This window comes from Phodopus roborovskii, unplaced genomic scaffold, assembly GCF_943737965.1.
Source record: "Phodopus roborovskii unplaced genomic scaffold, PHOROB, whole genome shotgun sequence".
NCBI classification, from domain to species: Eukaryota; Metazoa; Chordata; class Mammalia; order Rodentia; family Cricetidae; genus Phodopus; species Phodopus roborovskii.
In genome coordinates, this window is record NW_026126469.1 from 20,136,310 (window position 1) to 20,151,658 (window position 15,349).

The 15,349-nt window shown below is 42.3% G+C and overlaps 2 protein-coding genes across 3 annotated transcripts in view; one reads left to right on the forward strand and one right to left on the reverse strand.

The window, feature by feature from the left end:
- Positions 1–14,272, forward strand: part of Hacd2 (3-hydroxyacyl-CoA dehydratase 2) — an 86,934-nt gene extending 72,662 nt beyond the window's left edge. Inside the window, exons 5-7 of one of the 2 annotated variants that reach the window (XM_051191410.1) lie at positions 5,457–5,578; positions 7,269–7,447; positions 9,543–9,891. In XM_051191410.1, the coding sequence (XP_051047367.1) occupies positions 5,457–5,578; positions 7,269–7,447; positions 9,543–9,592 (351 nt within the window). In that variant the 3' untranslated portion in view covers positions 9,593–9,891. Of the gene's footprint in view, positions 1–5,456; positions 5,579–7,268; positions 7,448–9,542; positions 9,892–11,473 lie in introns of those variants that run through there. The other variant, XM_051191409.1, reaches the window with a different exon arrangement.
- The window catches only part of Dtx3l (deltex E3 ubiquitin ligase 3L), a 795,722-nt gene that overhangs the window by 24,148 nt on the left and 756,225 nt on the right, over positions 1–15,349 (reverse strand). The gene's annotated exons all lie outside the window — the stretch shown is intronic.

The following is a 15,349-nucleotide window of genomic DNA, read 5'->3' on the forward strand; positions in this document are numbered from 1 at the left end:
TTTAAGTCCAAGGTCCAGAATCCTGTAACTTTAGGAGGTAGCAGGTGTTCTTTGCCAGCTGGTTTGTTAGGTCAGTTTCCTGGTTTCAGACCAGCATCTTATGCCTTTTTCTTTTACCCACTAGTCTAATCCAGTGGTCTCATATAGTGATGTCCTTTTTACACGCTTTAAAATACATGCCCTCTGTTTCCTTTTCTAGGCTACGCTCTGCTAGCTAGTTCAAGAATTCTTTTGACTGACTCTGCTTCCTAGCTGGTGTCTGATCTATTTAAAACATAGTCTTAGGAACAGGATTGCAGTACTAAGTGTATGAATGCTGAATGCAAGTTTTGTAATCCCTCTTAGTCTATTGGCTCTCATCCCTGGCATTCATAAGCTGGTGTCTTACGATTTCTATTGTGCAGAGACACTGTGCCATAGCATCTCTTATAAAGGAAAACATTTAATTGGGGCTGGCTTATAGTTTCAGAGGTTTAGTTAGTCCATTGTCATCATGATAGGAAGCATGGCAGTACACAGGCATATATATGCTGGAGAAGGAGCTGAAAGTTTTACATCTGGATCTGAAGGCAGCAGGAAGAGACTGAGGCACACTCCCCCAAAAAGACCATGCCTCATAATAGTGCCATTCCCTGTGAGCCTATGGAGCCTTTTTTTTTTTTTTTTTTTAACCACCATATTCCACTCCCTGGCTCCCATAGGCTTGTAGCCATATCATAATGCAGAAATGCATTAAGTTTAACTTTAAAGTCCCTAAAATCTATATAGTCTCAACCCTGTAAAAGTCCAAAGTCTCTGCTGAGATTCGTGTACTCTTAAAATCAGAATAAAAAGCAGATCATATACTTCCAACATATAATGACACAGGATATACATTACCATTCCAAAAAGGTAGAAAAGAATAGTGAGGAAATCTGGACCAAAGCAAGACCAAAAACCAGCTGGGCAAACTTCATACTCTGCATCTCCATGCCTGATGTCAAAGCACTCTTCAGATCTCCAAGTCATTTCCGCTTTGTTGACTGCAGCACACTTCTTTCTCCTGGGCTGTTTCCACTCCCTGTGAGCAGCTCTCCTTGGCAGGTCCCACAGCTCTGGCTTCTCTAACATTTTGGAGTCTCCAAGGCAATCGAGGCTTCACAGCTTCACACAGTGGCTTCTCTGGGCCTCCATCCAGGGACACTCCCAACACACATCTGGCCTCCAATGCCTTTCCTTAGTCATGGAGGGAGATTCCATAACCCTTTCTATTCTTGACTCTACAGGCAGAACTGAAGGTTCTGAAGCTATCAAGTTCTGCTGCTTGCTGGGGCTGAAACATGGCTCCCTTGTTCAATTACATCTTCACCCTGTTTTCCATGGTTTTCTTCACTGCCTATACTTGGCTGTTCTGAAACTTGATCTGTAGACCAAGCTATTCTGTGAGTTCAGAGATCTGCCTGCCTCAGCCTTCCAAGTGCTGGAATTAAAGTGTATACCACACACTAAGCTTTCTTTAATCCTTTTCACAAACTGGAAATTTAGCTGGGTAGGAAGGACCTTGCCCTGAGGTCACCACTCCCTTTATTTCATTTAACATCAGGATTTTGTCTAATCTGTTAATCTCCTTGAACACAGAATTTAGTTTCATTCCACTTCCTACTACCCCTTTGGAAAGGGGCAAGATCTCCCAAGCAAATTGGGAGCATGGGAGGAGGGGGAGGGAGGTAGGAAAAAGAGGAGGGGAGAGGAGGGCATGAGGGAGCAGATTGTAAGTTTTGTTTTTTCCTTGTTCATTTTGCTCCTTTTCATTGTAAATCTGCATGAGTGAACACTAATGACCCCACAGCAGACTCGGTACTAGGCTGTTTGAGATTTCCTCTACTAACGCAATTAATCCAAAACTATTTTCATTTTTGCCTCAGGCAGATTTTTTTAAGACAAGGACAGAAAGCAGCCACATTATTCACCAAAATATCACAAGGACAGCTTCTTGGTCACATACAAAAATTCTTCTCCAAAATCTCTTGAGCCAGTCCCCACAGTTTAAATCATCCTCAGAACCATCCACTGTCTTCCATGCTCCTACTAGGATGGGCCATTAAGCCCCACTTAAAGCATTCAACTGCTTTTCTAATCCAGATTCCCAAAGTCCACATTCCTCTAAACAAAAGCATGGTCAGGGCTATCACAGCTATACCCTAGTCCCTGGTACCAACTAGTGTTAGAGTTTCTATTGCCTTGAAGAGATACCATGTTCATGACAACTCTTATAAAGAAAACATTTAATTTGAGCTGGCTTACAGTTCAGAGGCTTAGTCCATTTTTGTCATGGTGGCATGCATGGCAGCACACAGGCATATATGGTGCTGGAGAAGTATCTAGAAGTTTTACATCCAGATCCAAAGGCAGCAGGAAGAGACAGAGGCACACTTCCTCCAACAACGCCATGCCTGCTTCAACAAGTCCACACTACTTAATAGTGACATTCCCCATGAGCCTATGGAGGGGAAACCACCATAGCCAGGGTCTGTACAGAAGTCCATGATTGCCTTCAATCTATAGAATTTTCTTCAGCTTCCCAAAGTGAAACTCATATCAGTTAAGGTGTAATTCCCCATTTTCCTGACCAACTCCTAGGAACCTCTGTCTTTACTTATCTCTGAATTTGACTACTCACATACTTATGCGAGTGGAATCATACAATATTTGTCTATTTGTGAAGGGCATATTTAACTGAAAATAGTCTTCAAGGTTGATTCATCCATGTTGTAGCATCTGTAAGGATTTTCTTAAGGCTTAATAATATTTCATATTATGTATGTGCATACATGTATGCAGTTGTTGAAGAATTCATCCATTGATGTACCTTTGCGTATCATCTACCTTTTGACTATTGTGACTAATACTGTTGTGACATGAGTTATAGACACCAATTCCAGTCTTGTTGGTCATTGTCTTAGTTAAGGGTTCTATTGCTGCAAAGAAATAACCATGACCACGGCAACTCTTATAAAGGAAAGCATTAATTGGGGTGACTTACAGATCAGTGATGTAGAGGTTTATTATCATGGCAGGACATGACGGTGTGTGGGCAGACATGGTGCTGGAGAAGAAGCTGAGATTCCTACATTTTGATGTGCAGGCAACAGGAAGTAAACTGAGATACTGAACCTGGCTTGAGCATATATGAGACCTCAAAGCCCACCCCAATAGTGACACATTTCTTCCAACAAGGCCATACATACCTACTCCAGCAAAGCCTAATAGGGCCACTTCTTATGACCTTATGGGGATAATTTCATCCATACTTCCACAGTCAGCTTATTGATTTTAACTTACTACATTTTGCCCTTGTTCTGTATTATTGAATAATTATCTGCAAATCAGAAAGATTTGACCTCTAGCTTTATCCAAATCTCATTTTTAATTTTATGTATGTGGGTGTTTTGCCTGCATGTATGTTTGTATACCTTGAGTGTGCCTGGTGCCCACAGAGGACAGAAGAAGGCCAAATTGGATCCTCTGAAACCAAAATTAAGAATGGTTGTTAGCCACCATGTAGGTTCTTGGAATTGAACCTAGGTCCTCTGGAAGTGCCCTTAACCTCTAGGCCATCTCTGTAGCTTCCCAAATCCCTTCTGATACCAAGGATGAATCTGCTGTTATAATTGTACAACATGTCCATTCCCCTAGTCCCTAGTCCCAGCCTTTAAAAGAGACTTAAGCAAACGCAGACTGTGTATGAGCTGCCTGTTCTTCGGACCACCTGTTTGGCTGGGTCAAAGTGAGAAGTTTGAGGTTCATCTGCTCATTAGTTACCTGCCTATGTGCGGGCCACTAACTCAACACAATCAATATTAGGTATTAAAAAGAAAGGAATTGGATTTTGGAGTGAGCTGAGTAGATTGATCCCTTTGCATCACAGATAGTTGTGGAGCTTGTTCCTGGGGAAAGCATCAAGTGCTGAGCTAAGTTAAAGCACATACTCTTTGAAGATGATGTAGAATACCAGACACTGGAGGAGCTTCCTACTGGGGGTCTTTACGCAAGGATTTAGCTATAGCTCTAAAAAATAGTAGTAAAATAAAATCAATAAAAACCATACATCAGTGTCAGATAAAGAGGGTTGCAAAATCCATGAAAAAACAATACATCCTATGAACGTAGATTTTAGTATCAGTAGGCTTTACACAAAGCCTCACGGGCAGACCAAGGCCCTCAGCATGGGCTTTGAAGGTGCTTCACTCTGGCCTTATTGTGGCTAATAGAAAAGCACCAAGAAAGCAGAAAGTACTCCTGCTCTCGACAGTCTAAAATTCTTATTATTTTTAGAGAATAGTAACCATGCATTTATGAAGTTCTTTGTCAGGGCAATTTAGTTAATAGCTATGTAAATGACTACTTATTTCACCGTGTAGGTGGATTGCTCCAGGTAGACTTTCTGAGAAAGAATGTAAGTGCTAAAATCTGTTGGCTCTGCAGATGGAAAGAAGCAAAAATGAAGGCTGTACCTTTACTTCTAAGTGTTGAGATGAGACAGGTAAAATAGCCTATAGTAGTCTGCTTAGTTTACTGAGTTGGATTTCTAACTCACATGCAACTCACCAACTACGTAGGGTATGGGAAACTGAAGTGAATCACAGTACACAGTATTGGTTTTTGCTCACAGAAAATCATCATAAACCCAGCTAGAGTGGCATGGGAGGATGCTGCAGTTCATATTACAGCCATTAGTTCTGCATGGGGACAGCACCTATAAAACATGTAAGGGCACTTTACAGGGTTATCATTTTTCCAGCATAAAGGCAGGCAGTGTCAAATCTCTGTTGGTTCTAGATGCCTCCTGTGACTCGACAACATGACAGCTTTTCTTCTCACAGAGGAGAGTATAAGCCTGGGCTTGGGGAAGAAGCCATCAGTGCCCCAACATAACTGCCTGACTGCTGCATAGTCTTCCTCCTCCTCCTTCCTCCTTCTCTTCCTTCTTCAGTTCATCCTACCCACCTGTGCTTTAATCCTCACATTCTCCTTCTTGAAATGTCCTCAGATTCCCAGCTGTCACACCGATTGCATTGCAGTTCTTGGTGATGGAGCCTCGGCTTCCCACCAGCGTGTCCTCCTAGCCTCTCTACCAACCTCCTTTTGACTCCCACCAGTGTCACTTCACTTTCCCCTCATCAGAGTAGCAAAGAAACTTGCTGTATTTGTTTCTTCCTGGGGGATCCAGCTCATCCGCTTTCCCATCCCAGCAGCCAGCTCCTCCTGGTCCATAAGCCCAGTCTCCTATCACCATCTCTGCAGGACTGTTATAATACCTGCGTTTTGGTCAGCAAGCCCTTTCTAAGTCATGCTACAGCCATTGAGAACAGAGACTGTAGCTGTGACTGGACAGCCCTGCAGGCACTGCACACTTTAAAATGCCTCTTTCCACGTGTTCCTTTGTTTGCTCTTACATCTTTCTTCTTTTCCTCCAGGTGCAGAGTGAAGACAGTGTTCTTCTGTTTGTTATTGCCTGGACAATCACGGAAATTATCCGTTACTCCTTTTACACATTCAGTCTATTAAACCATTTGCCTTACATCATCAAATGGGCCAGGTAAAGAAATACATACAGCAAAGACTAACTTTGAAGTCACCTATCACCGTATTTGTCTGAATATTGCCTCCACATCCCCAAACTACAATTGGATGAGATGGAGGGATTTCACCAGAAATACTGTCTCATGTCGTAGATTATTTTTATTGAAATCAGTTTTCAGTTGTTATTTAATAGGGATTTAATATCTATTTTTTTTTCCTTATTCATTTTAGCTGATGAACTTGTCCTATTATGGTGATTTCTGGTTCATAGCTGTATCTCCTAGTCTTGTTTCGTAAGAAACTATGATTCTTAAGGTCATTTTTACTTAATAACAAACATTACATGGTTAGCTTATGAGTTTTATTTGGCTTTGATCATTTTTACCAATAACATTCAAATAAGACTTCAGGCATGGTGGCCCACCCCTTCTAATCCCAGAACTTGGGAGGCTGAGGCAGGAGAAGTCCTACAACTTCTGGCCACAGAGTGAGGCTGTTGTCGAATAATAATAATAATAATAATAATAATAATAATAATAATAATAAAAAAATTCAGTTATGACTTGGGCAAAAGGCTGATGGCATATCTGTTTATCCAGTTGTGATTATATGCATGAAGGACTAGAGGGTGAGAATACAGCAAAAAGCTCCAAACTCACTTTGGAGCTGAGACTCCTCATTTCCCAGAGGGAAAACAGCTGTTGATAGATAGTCTAAGAGCTCAGTGATTACGTTAGGAACAGCATCCATTTCTAACATTTTAGGTATATGAGCCTTTTTGCTTTTATTATTATTATTTGAATAAACTATATTCAGGAAAAAGAAGAAGGGAAGCTGATAGCTCCCAACCCACCTGTACTCTTGGAGAATTCTTTGGCTCATTTTTCTCTGTGGTCTATGGACAATTCTTTCCCGTGACCCTATCTCATGATGTAGGTTGGCAACAGGGAATATAGTTTGTAGGTCCAACCTGTGCTACTAGTTCCTGCCCTCTGAATTCTTTTTGTTTATTTGTTTGTTTAATGTACATAAATGTTTTGCCAGGAGGCATGTATGTGTGCCACATGTATGTCGGATGCCTGCAGATGTCAGAGAATGTTTTGGGTCTCTTGGAACTGGGATTATAGATGGCTATGAGCCACCATGTGGGTGCTAGGAATTGAACCCTGGTCCTCTATGAGAGCAGCAAGGCCTCTTAACCACTGAGCTATCTCTCCAGCTCCTCTGAATTCTTTTTAAAAAAATAAAATTTTTTAAAGTGAAAATAATTCAAAGTCATTAGGAAATTAGTCAAGATTCTATTTTCATGTTTAGAGGTTTGGAAAATAACAGACAGTACTTGTGTAATGTGCTGTTTTCTTCAGTCCACGTGCAGCTTGGTGTGCTCTAGGAATTCTTTGGTAGCTGTTCCATCTCCTTCCGCTCCACCCCCATGGGGAAGGACTTCGTTGTGGTCTAAGGCCCTGCTCTACCTCCGTTGTTCTAAAGATGTGTGTTCTGAAGAAGCTGAGTTTTGAGCCTGGCTGAGTGCATTCACTTTGCTTTAGAACATCTAGAAACACCTACAATGGGCCCTTTTCAAATTGGCTTGTAAAGGCAGAATATAGACAGGTGATCAGGAAATGCAGACAATAGCTTTTTGAGAAGACTGCTTCTAAACATAGCTTTGAGCCACACAGTGAGGATTTTGTTTTGTTTTGTTTCAGGTACACACTTTTCATCGTTCTGTACCCAATGGGAGTGACAGGAGAACTGCTCACAATATATGCAGCTCTCCCCTTTGTCCGACAGGCTGGCCTGTACTCTATCAGCTTACCTAACAAATACAACTTCTCCTTTGACTACCATGCATTCCTGATCCTGGTAATGATCTCCTACATTCCACGTAAGTATAGTTATGTGCTAAAAGTCAGCTCTGTGGTAACTATAGTTACATCTTTGCTGTGTCTCTGATATGTAGCTCATTGATAGGGACACTTTGGTCTTTATTGACTACTGACTATCAGAAGGAATTTTCCCTGGTAATGACTGAATAAAGATGAACCCTTCTCAGTGTATGGGTCTGAAACACTGAAGAGGCTAGGTCAACCCTGTGTTAGGGGAGTACTGAGGAGAAAGCAAAAAACTACTGAAGTTCTTACCTTGGCATTATTTTCCTGCCTCTTGAGAATTCTTTATTATGGTTTGTGAAAAACATTGTAAAAAGATTTTTGCATTGCTTACTAAATCAAAATAGACAGCTTTACTTTATTTTAAGAGATCAGTAGCTGACTAGAAGAAACAAATAACAAAATAAAAACAAATGTATTATTTTTCAACATTTCTCATTTTCTTGTTGAGTACAAAACCCTCAGAATAGGACAGAGTGTTCCCTTCAATGTGGCTTCCTGTTATTCTAATAGAACCACTGATGGCTTAAATGTACGGAAAATCAAGTGTACCTTTGAGTACACAGGGTTAGAACGGAAAGGGCACATTGATGGTGCTGTCAGGGAGTTCTCATTGCTGATGGTGAGGCATGTGTCTTTTTCTCAGGTTCTGCTCAGCATAACTCCTCTGCTTGGTTTCTGTATTCCAAAAGGATCTTGTTAGACTCAAGAACAACCCAGGCTGATGCATCCTCTCATTTGGCTTTATTGTAGCCTCTGTAACTCTGAATCTCCCCTAAACCCTTCTAAATTCAAACAGTGATAAACTTGATTTCTTTAGTGAGTCACCCTAAACATCATAAATGACATGTTTGTGTCCCTCTGTGGAAAATTGCATTGTATGCATTGTGAGGAAAGACACTCCATCCAGATTTCTTATGAACATTTAAAGAAATTCTTGGACACAAGTCCTGCTTCATGACTCGGTTTCCACTCTATTCATTACTAAACCCTCCCTTTTAATGCTAGAACCCTGGCATCTAACCGTTTTCTTCACATGGGAAAGGTTCTGGATGTTGAAACAAAAGGTAAATCTGGAAGATTACACAAATGCACGGTTTTCACCTTTCAAGGTTTGCTTCCTTCCTAGAGCTTCATTTTTTCAGCTCCAAAGCAGCAAGGTATAGCAGTGGTTTTACTTCTCGCCTAATAGCAACCCCGTGGGCACCTTAGTGTTTGTTTCTATTCTGAAAAGCAGGGGATCTGTCCTACACTATGTGACTGGGAAGGACAGGGAAGGCGGCTTAGACTCACACCTCTACAAGGTGATCCAGGGTCCAACCTTGGGGTTCTTGCCAGAGTCCCACTGCTGGCCAGGCCTTCATTCTAGGAGCGTTTCCCAAGGCGGCCTCACTCTTCTCTCCCTGGTAGCCAGCCTTCCTGATGCCCTCTTGCTGGGCTATCAGGTCAGGCATGAGCAGCCCTCTGTGACCCTGGGACCCCTGGTGGAAAATAGAGCCAGCACTGTAGGGTTTTCCATCTTAGCCTTCAGGGAGAGGGGAGCAAGCACAGGCCTAAGGGCAGAGCTCTGCTGTCCTTTTCCGAGAGATAGGATGACTAGAGATTAGCACAGGGCCTGAGGCACATACTCTGCTACTAGCCTGGATCTGCAGCCCAAAACCCTGATTTACTTTCTTTTCACTTGTATGTTCATTATTTATTGGGAGAACACAGTATACACATGCCACAGCACACATGTGGAAGTCAGAGGACAACTTTAAAGAGTCATTTCTCAATTTCCATATGGTCCAGAGATCAAAGTTATGTTGCCAGACTTGCTTAGCAAGCACCTTTATTCACTAAGGCATCAAGATTTAGGTTTAGTTACGGGTGGGGCATGTGTCTGTGTATATAATCCTTAAAGAAGCCAGAGGCATCAGATCCTCTGAAGCTAGGATTAAAGGTGGTTTTAGCTGTCCCCCATGGGTGCCAGGAACCAAACTGGTACTCTGCAGGAGAAATGTATGCTTTTTACAGCTGATTCATCTCCAGCCACAGAGCTCTGCTTTCCTAACCTTCGTTCTTTCCTCTTGCCTCCTTTCTGTTCTCCAGTTCAGAACCAACAGAAGATGGTAGATTTCTCAGTTACCTATTCAGACTAATATTTTCTTCAAGGCTTTCAGCAGCATGGGTGGATGTAGTTAAATAGTCCTGTGTCAGGAATCACAGTGGTCATTCTGATAAAGACGGTATTAGTGCTTTAGCTGCCAGGAAGTCACCACTGGAACTAGAAGACAGCCCACGAGCATCTAGTGTCCAGCATCCTTCTCCCTACCAAGAGCACTGGGGAGCTCTGCCGATTGTAATAGAATGGAAAGGGCCACATCTGGGCCAACAAGATGTCTTTGGGTAAAGTGCCAAGCCTGGCAACCTGAGAACTCACGTGGTAGAATAAGAGATGACACCTACAAGTTGTCCTCCATGCGCAAACACAGTCAATACACACATACTAAATAAATGTTTTTTAATTTTAGAAAAAGCCAAATTTGTCTGTCCTGTTTCTGTAGTGTGACCCTGCTGATAGCCTCAAGCTCTTTCCCATGGGACTGAAGGAACACATGACCATCTTCTGCTTTTACTACCAGTGAGGGGCCTAATGAATAGCCTCTAGTACTGTTCTCTGAAGTAGCCATGGGGGATTGCCACCCTCTGAGAGGAATGTGGTCACAAATGCAGCCAAGGAAGGTCCTAGCTCAGCTCAGAGTCCCTTCCCTACAGGAAAGCTAGGGATGTGGCTGGCCCAGCATTTTTAAATGATTACAGTTAGCACTCCCTATGGGTTAATTATATCCTTACTTCCAGTTTTTAGATTATAGAGCTTGTCAAATTTTCTTGCTTTCATACCAAAATAGTTCTGTCACTGTTGACTTCTTTGTAAAAGCTGAGCCTTTTCTGTGAGTGACTTCCTCCCTGGGAACGGCAAATGGAGTGGGACCAGGCTGGGGTGGTGGCCACATCACTGATGCCTCCTGACTTCTTGAAGTTCTTTGATCAGCTTGAAGCCAAGCATAGTGATAACCTCAGCACTTGGGAGACAGTCAAAAAATAAAATAGTTTATCTGTTTGAAACATAAGAAACTGTCCCAGGAAAGTTGGCAATAATAGAAGCCCCCTCCCCTCAAATACAGACTACTCTCTGGGAAACAGAAACGGGGCTCCTGAGAAGGGGAGGTCCTCATGCGGTGTTTATGTGGTGACTGGATGTCCCTGTTTGCAGCAGCCGTGTGAAGGCCGGTGGCTCAGTCAGCTTCTCCACTGGGCATTTGTGGTGAGCAGGTGTTAGTTAGGGATATTTTAGCATCCCTGGTTTCATATGCTAAATGCCAATAACTCCAGCCCCCTTGCCAAATAATTCTCTAAGGGAGGCAGTCCCTTTTCTAAGAACCAACACCAAGGAATGAAGACCTCCCAGTCCCTCATCCCCAAGATACTGGCTTTCCTTCTGTCATGGCTTTTTCTACACCCCAACCCAGCTTTGTTATGTTTTAAGTCAAAGGTTGTGACTTTCTCTTCCCTCCTCATTCTGCCAATCCTAGACCAGCTTTTCTCAGGACATGCCCTGAGGGATAGCTATCACCCCTACCTGAGAACCTGATCCCAGGTTCCCTGTGAGCTCTTAGACACTTGGTTTACCCTCACTGGTGCTGTCTACCCTATTCCATCTCCATCGCTGTCTTTCTCTCTCTGGAGGTTCTGAAATTAACTAGGATAAATGTGAAAGTTAATGGAGTGTAAACAGGGTTGGCTCAGTAGTAAAACTTGCCTCACATATGTGACACTGCTTTTAATCCCCAGCACAGATGATGATGACTCTGTTTGGTGGCCTGTGGCATCTTGACTGTTCAGCTGAAGCAGGAGACTCTCCATGTTGTCCTTCCCTTTGCAGGCCTGCTTTATTACCGCCGCTGGTCGGTAGGACTGCGCTTTGAGTGGATGGGGCTCACAAAGGCTCCCTAACCCACTGCTCTCTTCTTGTCTTCCAGTTTTCCCCCAGTTGTACTTCCACATGGTACACCAGAGAAGAAAGGTCCTTTCTCGCTCCGAAGAACACAAGAAGTCTGACTAGCTCTCCACACCACTATCCCAAACCAAACTTCTCCATGATCAAAAAATGCTGCAGACTTTTTGAGTTCCCAGTACATTTCATAGAAAATAAGTAAGAACTATTTTTAAAATATTAAAAACAAAATAAAAACCAAAATCCAGTGTCACATGGGCCTGGGATTTTATAAAAAATAAAAATAAAGATTAAAAATTCAAAGAGCTGATCCCTAAAGCATCCTAGCTGGTCCTCTGAGCATGCTCGAATCAGAAGTTCCTGTATCTGTGATGGCTAGAAGGGGCTGGTACTTTATCTCCTCCATGTCCTTCATGTATCTGACAAATAAAGACCTGTAACACTGAGTTCTTGAGAGTTACAGTCTGAGTAATGAATGACATTGCACCAACTTGCGGTAGAAGTTATGTTGCAGTCTGCAGTGTGTTCAGCATTCCCTTCTCAAAGTGCTTGACTGCATGCTGGAAATTCTTTGTAATTTTGAAGCAGCAATTTGTTCTCTGGAATGCTCTGAAGTTCTGGCTAGGACCCAGCCCCTCATATCTAGTGAATGAATTACAAGATGTATATGCCTGTGAATCTTTGGGTAGTGCCTGTAACCAGAAAACCACTAAAAGCCTTTCATTTGTTTTCAATTGAGTCATTACTGCCTGCCACTAAGAACCGTGCTTGGATTTAGGAAGTCTGTGTATACTGTAGAGAGCCTTACCTGGAGCTTAGCTTCTGTCAGATTGTAACAAGCCACTGTGTGAGGGGGAGGCTTCATCATACTTAGCTCAGAGCACGGATGTATATTGGCCTAGAGTTGTTCTCGTTGACAGATGCAAAGTCCATCTCATTACATAGGAGGAGAAAATCTGTAATTAAAGATGCTTGGAAGGTGTTGCTTTACCACTGTAGTCCAGAAAAGCATCCAGAAATAAATTTATGTACTTCCTTTTTATTTCAATTTTTTACTCTTCTGTTTAGATACTTGAGCAGCCACCAGCTGGCTTGTGACTCTGGACATCGTCTAATAGTGTCTTCACAGCACTTAATTGTATAACCATCTATTTAAGTCTCTTTAGGAAAGGTTTGAAGGAGACAGGCAAAACACAAGTTACTGCCCTGCCCACTGCTCCTCATGGTGCACTCAGCAAACTCTGCTTTTAAAAATAGAAAGCAAGGTTCTGATAAAGATGCCAGGCCCAAGTTTAGATAAGCACTTGGCCTTAAACAGCACACTCGTAGAATCACTTCCCTTGTTTCCTTTCTTCTTTCTTCTTTGTTTACCTTTAAGGCTTTAAAAATCTTGCCATTGTCATTTAGAAGATAATTATTCCAATCAGAAGAATATAATGAAAACTACATTTTCAAACGTGTATTTTCATAGGAGCTAGAAAAGCTAATGCAGGCAGGTGTGTAATAAGTTATTGTCTAAGGGAACATTAGAATTCTGCCTCGAGCCAGCTCTCTTGACTTGTCTGTGTTGAAATCAGAATCTGTTCCGGTATTTGATAGACAAATATGTGGAAAAGGTTTTCTTAGCTTTTTATTCCCCCAAACTGTACTTCTGTAAAGCAGAGTCAACTTGGGTTTTGTCAGCCGTGTTACGGTATCTGACTGAGATTGCTATAGTTGCACTGGAATGATTGCAAAAGGTGGTGTGAGAAACAGATGGTCCAGCCCAAGGACAGGGCTCCTCCTCGGGCCTTCTGCGTTGGCCGAACTGCATCAAACTGAACTTCAGTGAAGAGAACACAATCACCAGTTTCCTTCAAAACTGGTCTCAATCTTCTGGACATGAGCACTGAAGACAGCACAGCAGATGAGTGAAGGTGGCTGTCATCTTCTTGGCAACTAGATTTTAGGGTTTTTTCTTTTTTCCTTTTTCATCCCTAACATGCATTCATTTCTCCTTTGAGGTAATTGTGTTCTTTTATAAATTGAGAATATCCAGCCTCCCCAAGTGTCATGTCTAATGGTGAGGTGTGAACGAAGAAAGTGCTTCTCTGTGGGTGCTTTGTCAGACTTAGAGACATCTTCCCCACATCCACTTGACTGCCTCAGATCTCCCCGAGGGGCCCGCTTGAAGGGATGGGTTCTTTGAGGTACACAGCAGTGCTCTGTAGAGCTATGGTGTTAATCTGCATCGTGCTGAGGTTAGGACCACTCATTGCACGTGTTCGTGCCATAATCAAAGACCCCGTGGAGTTAGTCATGGAATAAAGCACTGTCCTGGACGGAAAAGCCCCTCTAAAAGCAAACTGAATGAGAGGATGATGTGACTGATGCCAGGCCCAAGAGGCGGATGAGGGATCGATTGTGCTGCTGCTTTTCATTTCTAATAAAAGCCTGATGTTGCTGTCGTCCAACCTGGACATCACATTCAGTTCTGAGTTTCAGATAAACCACTATAAAACATCAAAGTCAATACATACTGCTCCTTTGAAATTTGGGAAAAAAAAATTATACAACCATATATATATATATATATATATATAGTCATTTTTGTATTTTTTTCTATGTTGTGAAAACAAAAATTGTAATTTTATAAGTCTTTGATTCACTAAAATTATATAATTTAAATGTATTTTTTGTATATTTAGAAATAAGGGGCTCAAAGACTATGCTTAACTTTCTATGCATGCATTTGAAAGCTGTTTTTATCTGATGTTAATGTAGTAAGTTATACTCATAAAACACTGACTTGTGTTGCATTCGAAATAAACTGGTGTGTGCTCTGCCTAGGTCTGATCTGGGGCCATGTTTCGAGAATGTGGATACTCCTATTCCACTACAGACTCCAGCTTGTTCTTTGATGACTTTCAAATCTGTTTCTGATACTACCACTTCTGTACTTACAGGAAAAATAGACTTTATTAAGATGTTTCTCTCTGCCAGTTAGACTTCAGGCTCACCAAGGCAGGCTGCCAACAGGCTGCACAAGCGTGTGAGTAACCCCTTCTAAGGTACCAGGAAACCTAAAATATTAATCAGCAAGAAGGGAATATCTTTTGTCCTAGAACGAGGTTTTTGTTTTGTTTGGGGGGTTTTCTTAGGGTCATTTTCTTAGCAACTTTCTAGTATTAAGCTGAGCCCCCACTCAGCAGATAACTGTTTCCCAGCAGGGTTCCTCTTCTATGAAAACTAGATGGGGAAGGAAGTTCAAGTACCTCACCCTGAAAGTGGCTCCAATTCCAGAACATTCCTGGGAGTTTTTCACATGGTCAAAGTGTTGGGGGGAGCTTGGTTAGGATGCCCTCCCACTCTGGATCTGAAGTTTCTTCCATGCACAGGCCCATCAAGTCCCCTGGGTGCTTCCTCTCCTGTGCTTGCAGTAACACCTTGCTCCTACCTAAATGTGCAGTGTTTCTCAAAGTTAACCACTGTCATTGTCCAGGAGCATGGTGGTGTATCCCAAAGGAGAACATCTGCTCACTGTCCCCAGCACAGCAGTCTGAGTGTCCCTCTCGTGGAGGGTCTTGTGTTTCTCACTAAGAAAAGGGAATCAGATGATGACACCGAGATGCAGGTGGGAAAGTCAAGCATCCTTTACAGTGAGTAGTGATAAGAACTTGGTCTTTAAGCCCCAGCCTTACAAATAGCCTGGCTCATTGTCAAACCATTTGGTGATGAGGAAACTGTTGTAAGTAACTATAACCGGAAATAGCCATACCTATTAACATTCCCCTCCTTGCATCTAAGAGCCAGATCAAGAGAGAGCCATGAAGATCTTTTGTTTTGTTTTTTAACCAATACTGTCTTTGAAAAAGATGTGAGGGGCTACTTGGTTTTTGTTGTTGTTGTTGTTTCCATTTAG